We start from the raw sequence: 22,295 nt of genomic DNA on the forward strand, positions 1-22,295 counted from the left end.
TTTTGGCAAAGTGCAACCACACCTGGTTACCACAGTTTTGACATGGCCAAAGGTGCAAGTGTGACGAGAAACCTCGAGTTCAGTTTAGGGTTCCCCTGCAGTTCTCAGAGCCACATAAACATGGGATTTTTACATCCTCAATGGGAAACTTGTAGTCGTAAGTAATTTCCTCATTCACATTGATGTGCTGTTTTGAGTAGATGACGATCTTCTTTTGAGACTCCACCGTGATCACTTTAGCATAACAATTTGGCTGCAGGGTGATAGAACAGGTAATGATTTAGGTTCCTGATGCCACGACTTCCCAGCCTCCACACAATTATTCTAACATAGAGCAGGGCCGTGGCTTTCCCAGCCAGCCTCAGCCATGTTCCCAGAGCCTGGGAGCCTTGGAGGCACGAAGCCAGAAACCAGAGCATCCTTAATGGTGCTCCTCCAAAACAGGCACTGTGGTCATCTGCAGTGCACAGGAGCCCACACAATGTTCTACCAAGTTTGTCATGGACTAACCGTAGCTCAGCTAATGCTCAGTAACATGGTTGCACATCCAGAAGTCTCTGAGTGACAACTGCAGCACAAAACACAGGGGAAAGCAGTTTTTCCACCTACCAGGGCAAGACTGCTTTTCCCATGTGGGCACTAGAATGAGATCGTTCCCACAGCAGAACAGCTGCTAAAATTGTTTTAAGGAAATACTTATTAGATGTGGTTGAACAGTATTCCACAATATGGTCAGGAGGATTCTGACTGCACTCTGTCTCACTGCATATTTAATTTCTCAGCTCCTTCAAATCTCTTCCTTACACAGGTTTAGACGTTTAGACCCAGCTTTGATCTGCTGCAGCTCCTTAACTTAATCCTAACCCTTGCTACTTCTCAGTGTGTTCCTGATCAGTGAGGAACAGTGAGGACTCAATAGGTTTATCTGTATGTCAGAGTACAATTATATGAGGGGAGAAAAAACAATACACCAGTACTTACATTGCAGCTGTGATTAATAAACCTGGCAAAGTTTCCACACTTTGTAGCATCGATGATTGTGTCATGGTCAACTCTGAACATGTAACTGCTCCCAATGCCTTCATCCTCGTATCGCTTTTCACGCATGTCAGCAATGACCTACAGAAAACCCACGCGTGGCATTAGAACACAAAGCAGGAATGATCTGGGAGCAAAGACCTACACAAGGCTCACCTCAGCTGTGCTTGTGCTGCTCAAGACACATGATGCCAAATATCCAGAAGTTCAGAATAGGCTTCTGGAAGGCTTACTCCCTAAGGATTTGATCACTTTATTTCCATGGGGTGTTGAAAATCCAGCCTGTTCTTTTAAACCACATGCCAGTCTGCCTAGATCACATAGCTAATGACCTACAGCAGGGACACCAGCCCAGCCATCAGACTCAGTCACTTCATTCAGCTGGGTTTTGATCAGATTTCACTCATGTGTCAGCTTACCTGCCTGATGTTCTGACCCACGTACTCAATCACCATCTCATCAGCTGCAATGGGCTCCATGGCAAAAAGGCCCCAGTCGTGAATGTGGCTCTTGCAGAATTTTAGCTTTTTCTTCCGGAACTGCATGAAGAAAACACCCCAGAAACCCTGAATTAGTCCCAACATGGAAAGAGAAAACATGGAAAGAGAAAGGCTGGCCCTAGCCACAAGTAGTGCTTCAAGCCAACCCAAATTCCTTCCAATTTCTTTCAGTGACAGGAGGGCAGTACAGGGGACACAGGAGGTCCCACAGAGACACAGGACTTGGGTCTGTACCACTGACCACATGCTGCTTTGGAGAACAGACCGCTTGGGGTCTCAGTTCTGCACAGCCTTGATGATTCTGCCTTGGCCTTAATATGCTCATGCACTTATTTACAGCCATTTACCAAGCAGATCACACCTCTGCTCCTCACAAGGGAGCACAATGGACTAGAGTGCCCTGTTTTCCCAGTGTTTCTATTTTTAGGTGAATTAGACCACAGAGATCTTTAAGTTCGGTTAAATGGAAGCACAGAAGAGCTTTGTACCACAGAGAGGCTCAGTGTTGGGTGATCCACTGAGAGCAGCTCTTCTGCTCACCAGAGCTGCTATGACAGCAGGGCTGCAGAACTCAACTCCCCAGCTGAGCACCTCCGGCCCAGCCTGTACAGAGACTTCTACCAGAAGGCAAAGCAACAGTTCCATTCTGGGCCCCTTTCAGGCCTGGGGCACACACAGAGGCGCCCAGCACTGAGATCCCTGTCTGTCTTGCCCTGGTCTCGGCCTGCTGCTCCCAGCCAGCCTCTGCCCAATGCAGCCTGCCCACAGGGACCTACCTTGAGCTGGTTGAACTTGAGCAGGTCGCTGTCGCAGCTACCAGTGAAGGAGGAGAGGAGCCTGCGCTGCTCTGACCGCCGCTCGGAGCCAGCCCGCGTGGAAGCATGAGGTTGGGCAGGGATGCTCATCCCCTGAGGACAAACGCATCTTCAGAGCCGACCCAACGGACAAAGCGCCCTGCAACCCCACCCATGTGCAGTCTCTGGTGCCATATCATCACAGAACACGTGGCCCTCTGAAACATCCTACTTTGAACAGCAGCACTACCCAAATGGCCAGCTCAACACAGGCACAGCAACAGCATCATCTCCCTCCCTGCCAAAAGGTGGGCTGCAGCGGGCACAAGGCCATACAAAGTCAAATCTCACTCACACCTGGTGATCAGCAGAAGACATGCCCTCACCTGCGTGTCAGCTGGAGGCTCCTCGGCAAAAGCTCGGCTATTATTGAGGTATTTGAGTTTGTCCTTCTTATCGATTTTGTAATAGCCTTCGCTTCGTGCACAGCCCGTGACGTGCTCCCGCATCCCATCGTCCCGCTTCTTTTTCTTGGGGGTGGAAAAGCTGGTAGGTGGAAAGAAGTTAAGGAGCAAAGCAGCTGCCAGGTGGTATCAGACAAAAAGCCTCCTGTGGTTACACGCAGCTAGCAGCTGCAGCTTGGAAAATGGGGAATGCTGTTGGGAGAGGCTGCAAGAAACAATTTTATTTTAAAAAAATTCCTCAAGCCCATATGCCTACAGGAAAACCCAGTTCTTTCCTTAGCTGCATGCTTCGGGAAATTAAGAAAAAAGTGTTTTAAACATAAAAACATTTAACTGTCAAGAAAAACCTTTTTGGAAAAAGATTTCCCTGCAGCACCAACTGTGAACACAGACAGCAGCTGCCCACCCATCTGGCTGCACCCTTTTCTTGGAGTTTTGAAAGAACACTTTTGTTCCCCCTCCAGAAGTCACCCCAAGCTCTGAAGACACGAGGCTGAGCTCAGTACAGCAATCTCACCCCCCTGCCTTGGGCAAGGTGCAATGGATCAGCCATAGGCACTCAGCCCAGAAGGAGGACACTGCCCTCACAGGCCTCAGTAAATGTGCTCCCTCGAGGAGTTAGGGGATCAGATATTTTAATTCCACAAATCCTTAGCAATACATGGGGCAGTGCAGTTTGTCTTGTCTAACATACAAAGTAGCTTCCCAGAAATCTCCCCAGAAGAGATACATACAGATTTCCCTTCAGTCCTAGCTGGAAAATGCAGCACAACAGCCACTTCTGCAATATTTCTGTATTACAGCTTCAGGGAATAAAAGTCTAAAATTCTCTGCTGGAATAAGTAATTGCTATTCTAATAAGCAAAGGCTTCTTCTGCCCATTATTTTTGCAAAAATACCCATACATTACCCATCATTTTTGCAAAAAATGATCATCTTGCAAGTGTTGTGTAATGCAGAGCACCAGTGAGAAAGGATATAAGGATGGAATACCCACAGCGTGTCATTGAGCCAGTCCATACCATTGTCCTGCTGCAGGAGGCGGTCATACGTGATACACATGAATTTGATATCTTCCTCATCTATGCCTCCATTCCAAATATCATACAAAATGGTCATCTCCTCAAACTCGGAGCGTGGCCTGAACTGAGGCTGAGGTGGGGAGTACTCTGGGGAAGGAATCACTGGGAGGTGCTCGGGTGACTTCTTCTGCCTTCGCCACTGTCTTTTAGGCTTCACGTGAGCTTCTTCTTCCTTGAAATCTTCATTCCACTGGTTCTCCAATTCCTTAAATGGCAGTTTCTCTGCAACTGTCTCAGCTGCTATTTTCTCGTGGAAGCTGTCATTCCTGAAATCTAGGGTGACGGCTTCAGGGTCCTTCAGTCCATAGAAAGCATCGGGGTGTGCACTCAGTAGCTCTTTGCTCATAGCACTTTCCACCAAAGCCACAGGGACAGGGGGTGGCTCAATGGCTTTGCCCGAGTACATATCCAATGAGAGGACAGAAGGTGGGGACCGCCTTGGCCGACCCGGCCTCCTTTTGGGAAGAACAGAAGGTGGTGGTGGTGGAGGAAGAATAGAAGCACCAACAGGTGCTTCTGGCGAGAGCAAAACAGATTTTACTTCCGCCTTGCACTCCTCGATGGGCATTCTTCCATCTCCAGGCATGCATGGCAGGGCTGCGATGGGTATTGGCTCGTTAGGTGGCAAGCCCATGTCTGTGCGGAAATCTGCTTGTGTGGGGCTGGCAAAGGGGATAGGAGAAGGAACGCTGTTCATGCTGATAGTAAGGGAAGCACCAAGAGGCTCTTTAAAAGGTTTCTCTTCTAGGTCATCCTCTGACTGTTTCTTGCCAGACAGAAGGCAAGGAATGGTAGCACCAGCCTCTGGGAAAGTAGGCGTGAAATTGAAATCTCTCCCAGGAGTCCGAGGAATGCCACTGTTAATGCCAGGAGACTGGGATGGGTAGGAAAAGGGGCTCCCTGGGACTTGAGGGGAACTGAGGGTCAAGCTGCTTCCTGTAAGGGGAGCATCACTTCCTGGCGTGGCTGGAACAGTGTCTGTGCTCTGCGACTTTGCAAGGGGGTGTGAAGACTTGGCCAAAATGTCCCGCCCAGGAGTCCTAGGAATCTCCTCTTCTATGGACGTTTTGGTCACCATTAATTGTTCAGGGAATTTTTCTGGAGGGACTACAGATTCCTCTTTACCAGGAGTCGATGGTAAGGGAAGTGTGGAGGATGGCACCTTGTGGGCTGGGAGCAAAAGAATATCAGTCTCTGAATGGACCACTGCTTCCCGTCCAGGCGTGCGAGGCAACCTGTCCTCCTCCTCCACTGCAGAGGGCAGCTTTGTCTTAACATGCGTTTCTAAGCAGCTGTCATCAGACTTCCTAAAGAAGCTGCTTTTGTTGGGCAGAGGTTCTCCAAAGACTGCCACTGGAGTCGAGAGACAGACTGTGCCAGCCTCATCTTGTGATTCAGGCTTTGGGCATTCTTGTACCTCCGGCTCCAGCATGACGATGGGTTCAGGCTCTTCCACTAGGGAAAAAAAAAAATTAAAGAATCACAAGTGTTGCTTCCACTTGGTTACACACCACTTGCCAGTAAAGGCAGATTAAAGATGCTGCAGTTACAGAGCAGTTCAGTTCCACTGGGAAGCTTTAAAAGCACCAGTGCTTTACATTTTGGAGACAGAGTATGGAGTAATTAGACACTACCGCAGACATCCCTAATCGACCATTAAAAAAACACACTATTAATTTGAGAATTAGCTACTACACAGCCCAGAATGAAGGCTTTCTGCTTTCAAACCCCCAGACCACCTTTTTGCAGACATAAAAAGCATTAGTGAACTGCAGGGCAAAGGCTGTGGAGGACATGTGTCAGGGCCCCAAGCAATCAGCTTTTCTGATTGGGCAGGTAAACTAATTGTAGGGCTAAGAAGTACCCTCAGCTCTCCAAGGATAGAAACAAGGAAGGGAAAAGCATAACACCCCTAAACAACACATGAAGGAAATGGAAAGCCCTTGTTATGAATGAGGAGTCACTCAGATGGTATCAGTGAGGCAATTTATATGCTGCTCTCTCTCTGCAGCAGGCTCATTTGTCTGGAGTTTATTTACCTCCTTAGATCCAGGGCCAAAATGAATCAACAGTGAATCATCTTAGGCAGCTCAAAATAGCATTTTCAAGTGGGAAAGCAAAAGGAAGGGGAAACGCCTGGAGAAGTGGAGGGGAACTGTTGTCCATCTGTGCTGAATGAACCAGAGAATCACAGGAGAAGGGTCAGACCCGCGTCACTCCTGTATGACCAGGCTGGGCAAGCACAACAAGAATGCTGCAGTTTGAGCTTGTGCCTGATTTAACATCTAGCCTTTATGTCTTTCGGGTTTTATAACAGCCAAGGAGTGATATCCTGGGCAGAGACCTGATTTCCAGCTCTGCAGGTGACAAAATACTGCCCAGTTCCCAGATCTACAGCCCTCAGACACCCAAGCTGCTTGAGGCTCACTACACTAGATACGCACTACCTGCTGGCTCCCCCCTTCCTGCTGCAGAACTTGCCAAGCTTTTTGCATTCTACTCCTATTCTAGTCTTCATGGGCTATACACAACTATGTACTGAATCAAGACAAATTTGTTCTCCCAGCAAATCAGGGGGTATCGTTCACTTAAAAGAACTAAGTTTAAAATGATAAAAATAAGTACCATGAATCAGATACAACTCTAAAACTCTACTCACCTGCCACATACAGTTTAACAGTCACATACTTCTTTGGTATTAAAACCAAGAACAGTCAGTAATGACTCATTAGGCACAGATACATGTTTTGTTCTAGCATCCACGGCTTTACTAACTTTAGCTTCAGCCATCACACCTTCCAGTCACCTCTGGATGATAACAACCACTCAGTTCCTGCAGGACACTAACTAAATTGGTCCAGGACAAGATTCTGGATACAAAACCCACCATTATCTGTCCAAGCAAAAAGCTCTGTGCTGAACTTTACTAGGAAGAAAAGATACAGATAATCCCTAGCCTAGAGCCAAGAAGAAAGAAAGAACAACGGAAACAAAATCATACATATTGGATGCTGCAAAAATACTGTATTTGGAAAAACAATAAGTGCCAAACCAAAAGGAAGACTATACCTGGTCTGCAGATGGGAGACAGTGCAAGTTTTGGCTCCTGGTCTCTTTCCATAACCAACTGTTTGAGTGTTTCAGCAGCAATAGATTCCTCTGGGACTTGATCACATTCACTTTCCTCTGCTTTGACTTCTTCCATCCCTTCATCCTTCTCTACCAAAGCTGGCTCTGAGAGTCCCAAGCCCGTTGCATCCATGTAGTCCACAGGATATAGCTCCAAAATGGTCTCCCTCTTATCATCGAGAAGCTCATGACTGGCAGGTTCATGCTCCGTCTCAGCAACCATGGCTTCTCTGTCTTGATCTTCAGCCACCTCTTCTTCCTCCTCCTCCTCTTCTTCATCTTCATCCTCCTCCTCCTCCTCATCATCTTCATCTGAGTCAGAACTTGATTCAAATTCAGAGGAGTCCTCACTTTCATCTGATGATTCAACTTCAGCCTTGGAAGATGAGGGACTCGCTACATCTTCTACAAGAAGAGCAGGTTACCATTAGTTCTGCTTTCTGACTTCAGTAAACAATCAGGCTCTACTACAGGAACAAATATTGTTTCCACACTTGTAATGACATCAACAGCAACAGGTGGATTTGAAGGAATCAAAGTCTCAAAATCTCACAGTTTATTTTTGGAGGGATTATTAAACCAAGTATTTGGATGCTAACAGCAATCACCATACAGCAGGCAGCTCCATAAGCAGTAGAGCTAGCACTGCCTGGCACCCTGCCCACATCATTCTCTTGGCAGACTGTCTCTTAAATACATTTGTACTGAGACTATGTATATCTGCATAAATTACCTTGTACAGAACTGCCTTTCAGTCAAAGGGGTGCACAAATAAACACTGGCTTACAAATAGAGTGCAAAAGGGAGATCCCAAATGACCTGAAAGACAAACTTGCTGCTTTCCTTGGAATTGCTTACCCTCTTCAGAGTCCTGCTCTTCCTCTTTGTCACTTGTTTCAACACCTGTTTCTTCATAATCCTCTTCATCTTCATCATCCTCATCGTCATCTTCATCTTCCTCATCATCTTCATCCTCCTCTTCCTCCTTCACAAGAAAGCATTGTGAGAAATTAACAGTGTCTGACCCGCTGACCTGGCTGTCACTACAGTAATTACCAGTGACTCTCAGAGATGCTGATCAGAGAACCTGAGGGGTTCTCTCATACAGAGATTATTTTAGGAGAGACCCTATGACAAGCACTCATCTTCTAGAGAAAATAACGTTGAGATTTGGAATTACTAAGACCCCTTTTAATGACAGACAGCATTCAGAACTGCAATCACAAACCAACACACCTTGCCAGGTGCTGCTTTCACCAAGCCTCCTTCTTCCTCCTGCTCCTCTTCTTTCTCTGAGGAAGACTCTTCCTCTTTCCCTGATGTCTCATCTCCCTCTTCCCCCTCGCTGTCGAGCTCCAGTGGCCTTGCTGGTCGCCGCCTCAGCCCCACTGCTTCTGCATCCTTCTTTGACAGGTCGGATGTGGTATCGGAAGCATCTCTGTCCCTCTCCAACTCTGGTGAGCAAAACCAAGGAAACTGACATCAAATATTTTGCAAGAGACTTGCAGACAACATTGTGAAAGCTTTTGCTTTGGGAAGATCAAAGTTGGGGCAATGTGTCCATGTGGTGCGAGTCCCCAAGCTCACAGGCACTTACTAATTTCACAGTGCAAGTGAGGGTGAGACTGGGTGCAAAGTGTTGAAAGTCCCAAGGAAGGCGTTATGCAGGAAGTCAAAGCTGACAACTCTAGGTGGAACAGCTAAGAGACATGGCACCATGAGATCATGACAGGAAAGCCAAAGAGGTTGTCTCATCCCACAGTCTTGGACACTGCTTGGAGAACAGTAATACAAAACTGTACCATCCTTAAGAAAAATGTATTTTTGAGACAGGAATATCAGAATAGAATACAGAAGAGGCTGAATCAAGAAACATAAGAACATATTGCACCAATGGAGTCAAGCTTCCTCATGAATCAGAAGGAAGGGACAGTGCATGATTCATGTCGGGAAACTCCCTGTATGCTTCCCTAAACAGAGACACACTGAGGGATACTAATGCTTTAACAACTCAGGGTTTGCTTTACTTCTTGAAGAACTGATGGATTTGTGGGTCTAGTTATGGAAAGTTTAGTTAACCTTGGTTCTTATGACTTAATTCCTCTCTCTTTTCAGTTAAAAAAAAAAAACCAAAACAAAAAGCAAAACCTTTGTTTCTATGCTTTAACTTCAAAATCAATTACTAGTCTCAATCAAGTTTATAGTACAACTATTTTAAATCCACTTTTTAATGCAAAATAAAGACGTGAGGCTTTGAACACCCTTATCTCCATTCTTCCATGTTTCCAGGGGGGGAAAAAAAGTTAATATTTGAAAACAGATTCTTCCAGCAAATAAATTTAAAAACTGCGCAGGGCAAACTGTCCCTTACTTGCTTTCTCCCTCAACATACACAGTGATTTGCAAGCACGCCTCTAGAATACAGTCCATGAACTAACCTGAGCTCCCTCTACTGGGTGACCAGCTCTGCATCACCAAATCTACAAAAGGACATGAGTGTTTGTAACATGCAGGTCTTAAATTTCCCACCAGTGACTGTAAGATAACTGAAACCATAGGAGACACCTCCCAGCTGATGAGAGTTTTGCAAGAGGCAGGGCTTCGGCTCAAATCCTTTACTCTGTGTCTAACTGTAAGTGAGCACACTGCTGTGAAGTTTAAAAGAATTCAGCTTGCATGTGGCTTGCATCTGCTCGGGTTTGAAACAAATGTGCTGTGCAAACCTTCATCTTCATCGTCAACAGAAGTAGAAGGCCGGATTCTCTTCTGATCTCCTGCTGAGGCAGCTTCTGGTGGCTCCTTTCTTTTCACCTGAACAAAAGACAAAATTTGCATTTCTAAAAGAGTTTAGAAACAGCAGAAATCAACTTCTTAAACTGCTACTGCTTCACTTCGCTACTGTGACTTACACCCAGAAATCAAGGGCCACTTTCCCAGCTCTTGATCCTTTTATTTTCTTGCAAACAGCATTTTACTGTGAATGAAATTCCACCCCTTCATTTTAAATCAAAACACTTTCCATGTCAGCATGGTGCATGTCATCATCGGGTACTTTGAATCTGACAGATTTAGCTTGTGACAAATGCATCGGTCTGAGTTGTAGCAGAACAGAAAAGGAGTCTGAGCCTACAGTATCTTAAAGAACCTTGAAACAAGTTTTATTTTAAATCAAGACTCCTGAATCTCTAGTCCCAAATCTTTACATGCTTTCCCTTTGTATTCAAAACTTCAGTTTCAAGGAAATCCTCTCTAACACCACTTATTTTTTGCTTAAACTACTAAAGAAAAAAAAAAACTTTCATTTTTTATGCTTCTACTTCTTGGCAGAAGGCACAAATAATCTTTAAAATCAATGACCCCATAGTTGTAAGTCTGATCCCATTAACTCACATGAGGTAGAAAACATTTTAAATCAAATTTCAGGTGTGACTCAGCTGCCAAACTGTAAGACATTACAGTCAACTTATGCAAAAGAGCCAAGCCTCAAAATCCAGGAATCTAGTGGTGCTACAGGCCTATTATGAATGGTAAATCCAGCTCTGAATAAACTGCTTACAGAGTTCTAAGCAAAGAAATAACTGTGTAAAGTGCTACTAGCATAAGCATATTTTCACAACCGTGCTGAAACTCTGCCTCAGCTGACATGGGCGCATGCTCCATTTACCTTAGAGAGCAGAAATCCTTTACCGACAGTTCACACAAGTGGTAGATGAAAGGCTAAGGCTGGGTAAGAGCATCCTTGTTTTTTCACTGGTGGGTTAGAAAGGATAGTGGAGGAAGGAATCTTACAAGGGAACAGTGTGCGGCTAACAGCCTGTGGGACTTTCGGGCACAGACCTAGCTAGGTTTGTTCTCCTACTGCACCTTTAGGGAATGTTAGTGTAATGAAGACAGATCTCTGTTTTTACCTTGAAGGATGGCAACCGGATGGCCCCTCGTAACCCAATGCCCAAGCCAATTCCCTCGTATCCCAGGCCTTCGCCTTTGTTCCAGTTCTCCAAGAGGCAAGATGTGATTCGATCCTTTGGCTTTGGTTTCTCCTCCAGCTCTCCTCCAGACTTCACTGGTGTGAGAGATGCCTGCAACAGAAGGGGAAAAAAAAAGAAAAAAAAAGACCTTTAAGAGAGGAGAAGTTTCCTAGGGAGAATGTGAACTCCAGAAGCAATTCAGATAGCTGTGTTTCACGAAATACCCGTCCCTAGGTTAGGCATCAGTTTCTGTGAAGGCATCTGGACATGCACCACATGACCACAACACCTGAAAGGGAGAAAGTGCAGAAGCTCTTGTTGACAGTAAGACCTTCCCATCTTCGAGAAAGCTCCCCTTTGCATTTTAACAAGTTATTTGCTATGCACAGGCACTAAAACTGCTGAAGACAAACCTGAGGGGACTCTCAGAGGAGTAGTTTGGCATGGACACCAAGAGATCTTGCATTTAGAGCCATCAAGTAGCAAAGCAGACCGACATCACTGCATGCCTGTCCTGAGCAAAGGACACTGGAGGTAATGTTCACTTGCATCAGTCAGTGGTGCAACATCAGCTAAAAGTCATTTTCACTTACAGACACTAACAGAGCTAATTTGCTAGATTGTAATCACTGAAAAGGAAGTGTAAGCTCAACTCTCCTGCTAATAAAGGACAGTACTAATGGGAATATCAAGCAGAGAACTCAGACAGCAGCCCCCCACGCCCAGGGATGGTTGGTTATTCCTGGCACTGTGCTTAATGCATCTTGCTCAGCCACCCAAGCAGCACTAGACTTGGAAAGGGTTTTCCAGGCAAAGACCACGGTACGTGCTGCCTCCTCAGCAACATGCTCCTTCACAGTGTTCGCCCCACACGTTTTCCATCATGCCTGACCTAGGACACTAGCTTTACCTTCGAGTTTTCCCCAGTCTACACCCATAGCAATATGTTTTTGGCAATCAGCAGCAGCCATGTTAATATAGCAGCCAGAAAAGGGAGAAACAAAAGCTGAGGCATTGGAGTGATAAGTATGCTGTGTTTCTATGCAGTGCTGAATCATAGAATTGCTCAGGTTGGAAAAGACCTTAAAGATCATCGAGTCCAACCACAACCTAACCAAACTACCCTAACTCTAACAACCCTCTGGAAAATCATGTCCCTGAGCACCGCATCCAAACAGTTTAAACACACCCAGGGATGGTGACAACCACCTCCCTGGGGAGCCTAATCCAGTGCTTAACAACCCTTTCTTTAAAGTTTTTCCTGATATCCAACCTAAACTGCCCTTGGTGCAACTTAAGGCCATTTCCCCTTGTTCTATCACCTGTCACCAGTGAGAAGAAACTAACCCCGCTCTTGCTGTAAGCACCTTTCAGTTATTGGAAGAGAGCAATAAGGTCTCCCCTCAGCCTCCTTTTCCCCAGCCTAAACAGCCCCAGAAAGTTCAGAAGCAGTCAGAAACGCTCCATAGATAATTTCTGACTGAACACTGTTGAGCAGCCTGGAAAAAGGAAAAAAGAAAAAGCCCAAAAATAAAACCACAAGGCTTCTGGAAGCCTTTGTACAGAGGGACACGTTGACTGCAGGAACCAGCACATGGAGGAGCTCAAACACAGTCACAACGAGCTTCCATCTCCACTGTGAAGGAAGAGGAGGGCTGCTGCAGCTGACAGTCCAATGACACGAGGTATTAAAAGATCTTTCTCCCTACAAACCTGCCTCGTACATTTCTAGAGAGAAAGATGAAAACAAGCACATATGTTGACTTATTTATACTTCTAAACCTTTGAAAAATAATAGTTTATTTCACTGCTATTAATCAGAAAGGAAAAATTATATCAGGAGCTCCTATTAAAACCAGTAGGTTTTAATAGGGACAAAGGGCATGTTTTGGGGAGACACTTGTGTGCTGATGAGCTTTCAGCTTTAAGAGTGCCTGGAGGCATTGGGCTGTTCTAGAAAAATAAGTGATGCCAATGTGTGGAGCCCCAGCCCGCCAGTGTCCCCAAGAAGTCCTTGGACAGGAACCTACCAGCAACAGGAAGGTGCCACTTAGCTGAATATTCCTAGTTTGTTCTCTTTGGCAAACACAGACAGCTAATGGCTGGGCCTAGCAGAAACAAGGCTCAGACCTGGGTGGTTTCCCCATGTGCAACATGACACACAGCCTGGCAGAAGCTTCTCCGGACACTGCCCTGAAGCAGCAATGGCTCCTGGACAAAAAACACAAGTTTTTCCACGTGTTCCATCAGATTGCTCACCTTCAGCACAACCTGTGCTGTGCCAAGGCGCTGTGGAACAGCCAGCTTCCCTTACCAATGTGGTCTGCAAATTCCAGGTGAGAGAGAAACATTCTAAACCCAACCCCAGCACGGTACATACAGGAGCCCGAGCACCGCTGCACACCTGCCTCAACTTGCTTCTCCTTCTTCACTGCAGAGCCTGGTTTAAAACAATTTCTTGGGTACTTCAGCTTTTGGGATCCCTTTCTCTTGCTCTCCTGGAAGCTCAGGGACTGACTCTAGCACCACTAGCACGTACCTGCTGATGAAGGCAGCAGTTCTGTGCATTAGCCAGGAGCAGATGACCAGGCTCCTCGCTGCCCAACAGCCAGCTCTAAGCAGATCACACTGTCAGGAAGCAGCTGCTCTGCAGCAGCAATATCAACCTCTCCATAAACCAAGGAGCAATCTTAGGCATGAGAGCTAACATGCAACCAGCTTGCAGAGCCTGTTGTGAGGGCATTGCTCTGGAAACTGGTACCTGAAACAAAAAGGGCAGCTGTGGCTGGTGGTGTTGCTTTATTTATTTATTTTTATATTTTTATATATTTTTTAAACAACACATTGTAATAGTCACTGTGAAGATTGCACGAATCTTTCTGTAGGAATTGCTTTTTTGGGTAGAGCTCATTTCACTGTGTATTAAATCACAGAGCATTTTGCTTGCTGAGGAATGCTCGAAATTGGCTGAAAAAGGATCAGACAATTCATGCAAAGCTGTCCCCTTAACTAATCCTCATGTATTTGGCCAATGTTCAGCTTTTGCATTAATTGCTGCCATATACAAGCACTGGGGAGGAGGGAGGAGTGCGAACTGGGAATGTTCCTGAACTTTGTTGTACAAAGTGGGCACAGAGAGCTCTGGTTCCGTGTTTTCAAGTACTCCTGCTTTTTAGAGCAGAATACAAAATACACACAACCCAGAGTTCAGCTTCCTCTTCAATGAAAGAAGCCTTCGCCAGTTTGTATCCCAATCTTGGGGTCATTCCCTCCTGCAAACTCCTTCCTGGAAGCAGCCACCAGTGGCCTGGACTACAAAAAAAAAATTTCCACATTTCTCCAATTTTAGGCCCTGGGACTTCAGCAAAGGGTGAAAAGAGAGAGGAGAAGCAAGGGTAAAAAATTGAACTTTAGGAGTTTAATAGCAATGCTGCTTAACATTGAAGGCTCTCCCTTCTCTGCCTGAAGGAGCAGCTGTGCCTTCCCCACTACTGATGCTCAGTGGAGTTCAGATTTGGCAAGGCAAGTCTGCAGAGATGCATCAGTGGCTGCAGTGATGCTCAGACATCACCTAGCTCATGGACTGGGGTGGTAGCAATGCCTCTCTAAGTGAGGATGTTACAGCCCCTCAGATTGTCTGGAAAAACAGAGGGTTTGCTCATTGTCCCACTCGGATCATGCCCCAGAGTGGGAGGGGAACAAGGTTCCTTCATCTAAGACCATATTTGTTCTCATGGAAAAGTAGCACGAAATGCACATAGCAACACCACAAAACTGAGCCAGGTTTAACACCTGGGTGCTAACTTGTCCCAAGGCTGAAATCTGCTGCTCCTGACCCACCTCGCACGGAGACCAGGGAGGCAGATGCAGGACATATCTGCTTCCCATTTACTTTCAGCACCCAACCAATAGGGTTTCTCACAGCAAAACTATTCTGTGGTTCTATTTTTTTGCTTCAGTTCTAGGTATCATAACATTTAAGGGTTTTTTTTGTTGTTTTTGCTTCGTTTCTTAATTCAGATCCAGATCCCTTCTTACCCAAGACTGGCCACAAGCGCTGTGACCCAGCACACACAACACAGAAGCCTACCTTTGCCAGCCGTTCCTTCTTGTCCCACCAGTCATCAAATGCCCGAAATGCAACCACTTCAACCATTTTCCGGTTCAGGTCCCTTTTCATGATAGCCTTCAGTTCCTTCACGATGACCAGGAGGACTCCATCCACAGTGGCTTTGTGGGGATCTTCCTTCTTGGGCTCATAACCCGGCGGTGGAACCGAGGGGTCAAACTTGGGCAGTGGCGGCCACTGCTGCCCACGACCAAGAGCTGCTCCCATAGAGAACGGGCGGTAGGGCGGCAGATTCACAAACTGCATCCTGCCCGCCATGAAAGGCGGATACTGGTATGTGTTCTGTGCCTGCATCATCCGACTGAGCATCTGAGTTTGCATCTGGAAGGACATGGGCATGCCACCCCAGTGGTTGCCCAAGACACTTATCATATCCACCTGCATGACTGGGAACATGCCGGGATGGAAGGGAGGAAGCGGAGGCAAGATGTGAGGTGGAGGGACCCCAGGGGGAGCAGGGAGTGGTGGAGGGGGCACGGTGACAGCAGGGTGTGTGGGAGGAGGCGGAGGAGGCAGCGGTGGAGGCATCGGAAAACCCGGCTGTGGAGGTGGTGGTGGAGGAGGAGGAAGAGGAGGGAATCCAGGCGGCGGTGGCAGAGGAGGGATGGATGGGGCCATGACGGCTGCGTTGCTGACTGAGGAGTTGACCACAATGGTTTTGGCACACTCTGCACTGGTGATGGGAGCGGAGTTCATCTCATCGTCGGAGATTTCCATGTCCTCCCCTGAAGAATGCTGACTCTGAAACGAAAGAGAGGAAAGGTGAGGAGCACATTCCTTTCACGATAAATACCACAGCTCTGGCTGCTTCTAATAAACCCAAGTTTGACACAGGTTTTAATTGGGATCTGAGGAAAGCAAACAGCACTCTGAAAAAGATGAGGCCCACCAAGCAGCTGGTTCCAACTGAAGCTTTTCTATCCCATGTCAGACTTCAGGAAGCAGGGGTAGAAGCTTTATCAAAGATCACCAGCTCTGGGCAGCCTGTTCTAATAGCTGGCAACCTTGCCCATGGCAGGGAGGTTGAAACCAGATGACTTTTGAGGTCCTTTTCAACCTAGGCCATTCTATGATTCAACCAACCCAAAATCTCAGCTTCTCTGCAAGAGAAGGATTTGCTCCCATGCTTGGCAAAATACACACAACCCAAACGCCTTTCACTGCACACTGCATTATTTCCCATTTGCATCTAATACTGACAGATGCATTATGCCACAGGTTTCATTCTTTAGTTTTTACCACAGAGTTTCCATGTTTTTAAGTTATTATCTCTGGCTCATTGATTGTCAACTCTTAACCTCTTACTGTAGGAAGACAACAGCAGACACGGCTGCTGCTGCTGTTAGAAGTTGTCTCCAGTGGGCCAAAGAAATTCACATTGAAAAACAGAATCTGAATTTGCTTCAATTACCTTTAAATTTCACAGTCTTAAACACTGCAATTCAAAGACACAGCATATGTCATATTTCTAAGCAAAAAGAGTACTGGCCACATGCAGATACTGAGTTATATAAAATGCAAAAACAATAATGATGTGCCACCTCCACTGTCAAAAGGAAATAAACTGGAGACCCCTCCAGCCAGCCCCAGCACAAATGCTCACTCCTGCATGCACACCCTACAGGTTCTTGGATCCTGCTGGTGCCTCCAGCACTAACAGACCACAGAGATGGTTGTCACACCCCTCAGGTACAGTAAAACAAATCCTGCTATGCAATACCAGTCACTATTGGAAGAGGCATCTTCCACATCAAGAGTTATCTTCTGTGAGACACAAATGGGGCTGGCATTTTACTAGTGGGATGTCAAAAACAAGAGAGGGTCCCAAGTTACTCTTTCCAAAACTATTTACCCCATTCTTCCTCCTTTCCCTGATAAAAATGGCAAAACCAGCACTAGGGTGACAGCAAACACCACCATATGTTTTCAGGGCTGAAAGGCAGAAGGTCTCATCATGACTCTCTTGCTCAAGCTCCCAACAAGCACAACTAGCCAGCCTCCTCTGAACAACGTATCAAGCACTTCCTTCCTTTTAACAGCTTCGCACAAAGGAGCCAAACAGTTTGTGCCTTGTCATTTAAACAGAAAGTATCCATCCCACGTCCCACTCCCGAAGCCAGCCAAGGAAATGAGACCAACCACAAGCCAGTGGCCTACTTAAGTGTCTCTGCACCTCAGTTCTGGCAGGAGCTTTTGGAATTTGTTGGCTGTCTTCAGCCAAACTTGACAGAAGATCCCCAAGATGCTTATTTCTCCCATGCTGTGGGCCAGCAGTTACCTGTTGTCTACTCTCCTGACCTGAAATAAAGGTGAAATGGAATGGAGATCTTTCTTTGTCAAACATTGGAGAAACTGCACAGAGGAACTTTGCTGGCAGTTCTCTTCCCAAAGCTGCTGTGATTTCAATTTTTACCTAGGAATTTTGCCCAGGAGTAAGGGAACAAAAGCACAGGCAGCTGAGTTGATGACTGCTGTGAGCTGTATGGAGCTGAGCCACCACAACCATCCCAACCAAATCAAATGCTTCACATTTTTATCAAAGGTCATCCCTGCTACAGCAGCTACCACCAGAGAGCAGGCTGAGCACAGTGCTTGCCACAGCAGCTTTGCAAATCCTCCTGTCCTAGCACCTCCCCTCACCCAGGCTTCCTTACATTCTGCTGCTGCAGCACGAGCCCAGCAGGACACACACTGCACAGGACACACACTGCACGATCACCCCAAAAAAGCCAACTGCAATCTTAGCTCTCTGAAGATGTCTAATCTCGGGGCTCTACAAGGAGACCACCGTTTATCCCTGCAGAGTGGTTCACAGCATGAATGGGCACTGAGGTTTGCACCCTGCATCCCTTCCCCAGCTTCTCAGTTCCACAATCACATCCCACACTGTGGATGCCAGGGAATGAAAGCACAGTTGCAGCTAATGCAGCTCTAGTGAAAGGAACAAAGGAAGAGCAAACAAGATGATTGTGGCAGCTTTAAAGTTTCCTGTCAAACAGATCCCATTTTTCACCAAACAAACATGTAAAAGGTTGTTAAAAGCATTGGTTCCAATTGCAAAAACTGGATCATATTAAAAGTCACTGCTGAATGGGAAGCCAGAAGCATTCAGCCTACCACAGACAGACAAAAGCAAGTTCAAGTTTGCATTCATCTCATCCAGGGGGGTATGCAGGAAAGTCCCTGTGAAGTCTCTGTGGAGCTCCAGCACCAGGCAGCACCACGGGGAAGACGTGTTCCCAGCCTCAGCCCCTCACTGATCCCCAGTCTTCCTGCAGGGTCCATCCCCCCATGCACACCCTGAGCAGCTGATATTGAAACCAGAGCTGACAGGCCTGGCCTGCAGAGCTGCTAATCAGCCTCCTTCATTCTCCTTCATTCATACATGCTTCATACATGCACTTGAGCTGAGCTCAGAGCTGCTAAACCAACAACTAGCATTTCTGGAAGACAATTGTAAGTTCTTGTGTTCATATGAGTCTGCAGGAAGCAACAACAGATTCCCTGCTTCCTGCAGCATGGAGCTCACAACTCACCTGCACAGTGAACAACCTGTGCTCCAGTTTTATCCCAAGCAAAATGGAAAGATTTAACAGCAGGGAGAAAAAGACCAAAATGGTGGGGGAAAAAAAAGGAAATACACAAGGTTAGCAAAGAGGTCAAACCAAAAGAAGATCTTCTATGGGGAAGTCTTTAAAGAAAGTTACGAAGAATTAATATTTAAAGCAGATGAACAGGAAAGTTGTATCTAAGGGGAAAAAGCATAGGCACCAACTGAGAGAGGAAGATACAGGCACAGAAAGAAATCAATGGGAGACACAGAAAGACCTTTTGTGACACGAATTTCTTTTCATTCATCTGTCTGTGGTAGCAGCCACAGCAAATTCAACCTAATATCTCTCAAGGTAAGGCTGAAAAGCAGCTGTGCTGTTCTCCCAAAGAAACTGCCTTCTGGATTTCCTCTTTGCTTTCACAGGGGAGAAAAATGAGCTGATATGTGACATACGTACTGCTGTGAGGACATCAGTTCTATCACTGTCAAAAAACTGTGTCAATCAGTCCCGGAGTTCACCTGCACATTTCTGAGGGCACAATGTCTCCAGAAACCCTCCCTTCAGCCCACTGAGAGGAAAGCCATTTCCCTCTCAATTAATTCATGCTGCCATCTTCACTTTGCATTAATTAAATTAAGAGTTAGCCAAACAGGTATTTAATTATATGCATGACACATTTTTCCAAAGGTGTTTTAATGATGCAAATTTGTTGGGAGAGACTCACGTCAGCGTAACTGCTTACAAAGGGTCTCACTTATTGTCCAACACACTAACTGCCACCTTTAGTCCTGGCACAGTGTGGTTTACCTCAGGTAGAGCCTCTTGAATTAAGCAAAAGAAATATCCTGAGATCTCCCTTCTGACCAATCCGAACAGTGACAGGATAGAGAGCTACTGAATGCAGGGTATCGGTCTTAGAGCTAATACCCAGCATTTAGCAAGCAAATATTCATACCTGCAGCAAAAAGAAACTACTTCCTAATATTTGCATGCAGAACTGGCAGCTCCAGGTGTGCAGAGGCTGTTCTCTCCCTGGCCCAGAGGAGCACTGACACTGCGGCAGCGGCTGGGAGCTTCAGCGTGAATACCGTTCGGTGCCTTTCCTATGGGCAGAGGAACTGTGCATGCTTTCATTTCCTTTTAAAAAGAATTCAGAATGCATTTTGAATATTGTCAGCTCACAGTTGATTTCATTTAAACACTTTGATTGGTACCAAGTTACCTTTATTTTTGGTAGGTAACCTCTACCAGTGAACACAGCTACCCTGATACAGCCTGGCCGAGCTTTGGTGCATCAAAATAATGAAATGCAAGATCAATGGCATCAGCATGATGCAAGGTCATTAGCTTTAATGAAGTGATGCATCCCATGCTGGCAAGACGAAGCAAACCTGTAAGCCTGTAGCAACCTCCACTCACAGAAACCAAATGGGAAAATCTCTCCTTAAAGCCTAAAACTTCATAGGTTGCATGACTGAATACTGACAATCTTTCCCACTTGAAATGTTAAGCATCAGCTTTTCAGTACAGCTAGCAGTAAAATCAGAAGCAGTTCTTACAGAAAAAAGTTTTCTTAACCCCACTGACTGTCAAACAGTCCTCACTTGGTTTTGGACCAAGTCCATGGAGGGATCTAAAAACACTCACACATGAGCAAGCCTCACCCTTACCCTAACAAAAAGTGGAGAAAGAAAAACCCTCCAGAAGTGAGGGAGAGGCAGGGAAGTGACACCTGAACAGGGTCATGCAGTGAGTGCTGACAGAGCTGAGAACAGCCTCTGGGTCCCTCCTGCACTGAGCCCATGGTGTGCTCCTCATCACGCAAGGGAGCAGCTGCAGCCAGCATGCTGCAATCCCTGAGTGAGAGCAGCCCTGCTGTGTAACAGCTCAGTCCTTCTGCCTCCTGTGGAAAACATTAGAGAGAACGGATGCTTCAGACCTGTTGCTTGCATTTCTTAAAAAAGGGATGTCTGAGGATGTAAAGCTGTGACACCTGCAGCTTCTCCTTCAGAGGCACGATTCAATGAAATGCTCCTTTTGTTTTTTGTTTTTTTTTTTTACAACTCAGTCCAGAGAATCCCACCTTGCAAACACCTCTCGCAGACCAAAACTCACCCAGCAGAGCACAGTGAGGGCTTCAGTGAGCACTGCTTTGCTCACTGATCATCTGCTTTTCACCAGAGCAGGGCTCAAAGGTCCCACACATCCCTGGCACACCCTTGGGAGCACAGTGCAGCCCTCAGGCAAGCTGACATGGCAGCAGCCCTGTGCTGAGCACTCATACCTCTGGGTGTCAGGCGTGAACAAGTCAGCCTCAGCACTATATTTACAATAAATATTTCTTATGTTGATAACTATAATCACACACTTCTCTCTATGAGAACGTGCATGAGGGTGGCTCCAAGCAGGAGGGCAGAGCCAAGTGTGGCCTGTGCTCCCTGCCAGCTTTCCCTCCTGCTCAGGTAACCATGCCATCACCAGTGCCCACAGTAGCAGCTCTGCCACGCAGCCTAGATTGATGCCATAGATGCCTGCTGCCTCCTCCTGGGCTGGTTTGCCACATCCTTCATCTTCTCTTGGGCAGCTAAAGGAGCGTCCATCCTCCTGCTGCTGCCTGAGCATGCGACTGCCATCATGCCAGCTCTTAATTGGGACGGAGATAGCATCCAGGTAGTGTATTTGCACTATAATGAAGTGCTCAGGATATTAAAAGATTAAACTATTACAGCTGAATGATTGTAAATACTTCAGCAACACGCATTTCTATCTTGACAGTGGAAAAGCAAGATATCTATGTAGTATACATTTATACAGCACTTGGCAAATCTGACTCTTGGGCAAAGGCAGCAAACACAGCAGAACACAGATTAGTGTGACACAGACTCAACACTGTGCCTTGCAGCCATTCTGGTGCAAAAAAAGGCACCAAAACAGCTGCAGTGGAGCAAGGATTTTTTGCCAGAGGTGGAAAGTTATTGGGTGTTTTGGTTTCTTTATTATTGATCGAAAAATTCTGATTACTTGAAAAAAAGAATTCAAGCTCCAAGAGATTAGAACACCCTACCTGACCACACACTCACTTGGCTCAGCTGTTTTAGTCTGGTACTTATGGCAGGGCTTCCTTGGCACACACCAACCTCTTCACACCTCCAAGGCTGCTCAATGGGTAAAACAAATGACAAAAATACTCAAGCCCTCATGGTAAAAAAAACCAGCACTGTAAACACCAGCCTAATTTATGCCAGAGTTTTTCTTCCAGTGCCAGGAGGAAATTTCAAGTCAGTGTCTAAAATCACAGAAGGAGAATTCCCCTGAAGTTCCTGCTAGTTCCTGAACACAGGGCAGGGCTAAGGAAATGCCTCACAGCCCCTATGTGAATCTGCACAGCCAGGTCTCCTGCAAACTCTTGGCCCATGGCTTGAATGTGAGATAGGGCTCAGCATTTCCAGACACCTCTTCCTTGTATCCAGTCTAAATGTCCCCTCCTTTAGTCTGAAATCTTCATTTCCCAAATCAAAGCCCAAAGATGAAGAGCATGAAGTGGTGTTGCACCAAGAAGCAAAATACAGCAGAGCACAGAAGCATCAATTAAACATGAGGGGTTCAGGCTAGTTGTAACATGATTGGAAATGGAAGC

The 22,295-nt window shown here is 46.3% G+C and overlaps 1 protein-coding gene across 1 annotated transcript in view; it reads right to left on the reverse strand.

The window, feature by feature from the left end:
- SETD1B (SET domain containing 1B, histone lysine methyltransferase) overlaps positions 1 to 22,295 on the reverse strand; it is a 41,750-nt gene continuing 19,455 nt past the window's right edge. Inside the window, exons 7-18 of the mRNA XM_042829140.1 lie at positions 15,066 to 15,845; positions 10,916 to 11,086; positions 9,731 to 9,818; positions 8,244 to 8,461; positions 7,866 to 7,992; positions 6,948 to 7,412; positions 3,777 to 5,333; positions 2,719 to 2,885; positions 2,315 to 2,446; positions 1,458 to 1,577; positions 982 to 1,119; positions 1 to 253 (exon numbers count right to left, since the gene is read on the reverse strand). Of these exons, the coding sequence (XP_042685074.1) occupies positions 80 to 253; positions 982 to 1,119; positions 1,458 to 1,577; positions 2,315 to 2,446; positions 2,719 to 2,885; positions 3,777 to 5,333; positions 6,948 to 7,412; positions 7,866 to 7,992; positions 8,244 to 8,461; positions 9,731 to 9,818; positions 10,916 to 11,086; positions 15,066 to 15,845 (4,137 nt within the window). The 3' untranslated portion in view covers positions 1 to 79. The remainder of the gene's footprint in view (positions 254 to 981; positions 1,120 to 1,457; positions 1,578 to 2,314; positions 2,447 to 2,718; positions 2,886 to 3,776; positions 5,334 to 6,947; positions 7,413 to 7,865; positions 7,993 to 8,243; positions 8,462 to 9,730; positions 9,819 to 10,915; positions 11,087 to 15,065; positions 15,846 to 22,295) is intronic.

Source organism: Centrocercus urophasianus, unplaced genomic scaffold (assembly GCF_019232065.1).
Source record: "Centrocercus urophasianus isolate 14NV4802_14NV808 unplaced genomic scaffold, USGS_Curo_1.0 seq_30, whole genome shotgun sequence".
Taxonomy (NCBI): Eukaryota; Metazoa; Chordata; class Aves; order Galliformes; family Phasianidae; genus Centrocercus; species Centrocercus urophasianus.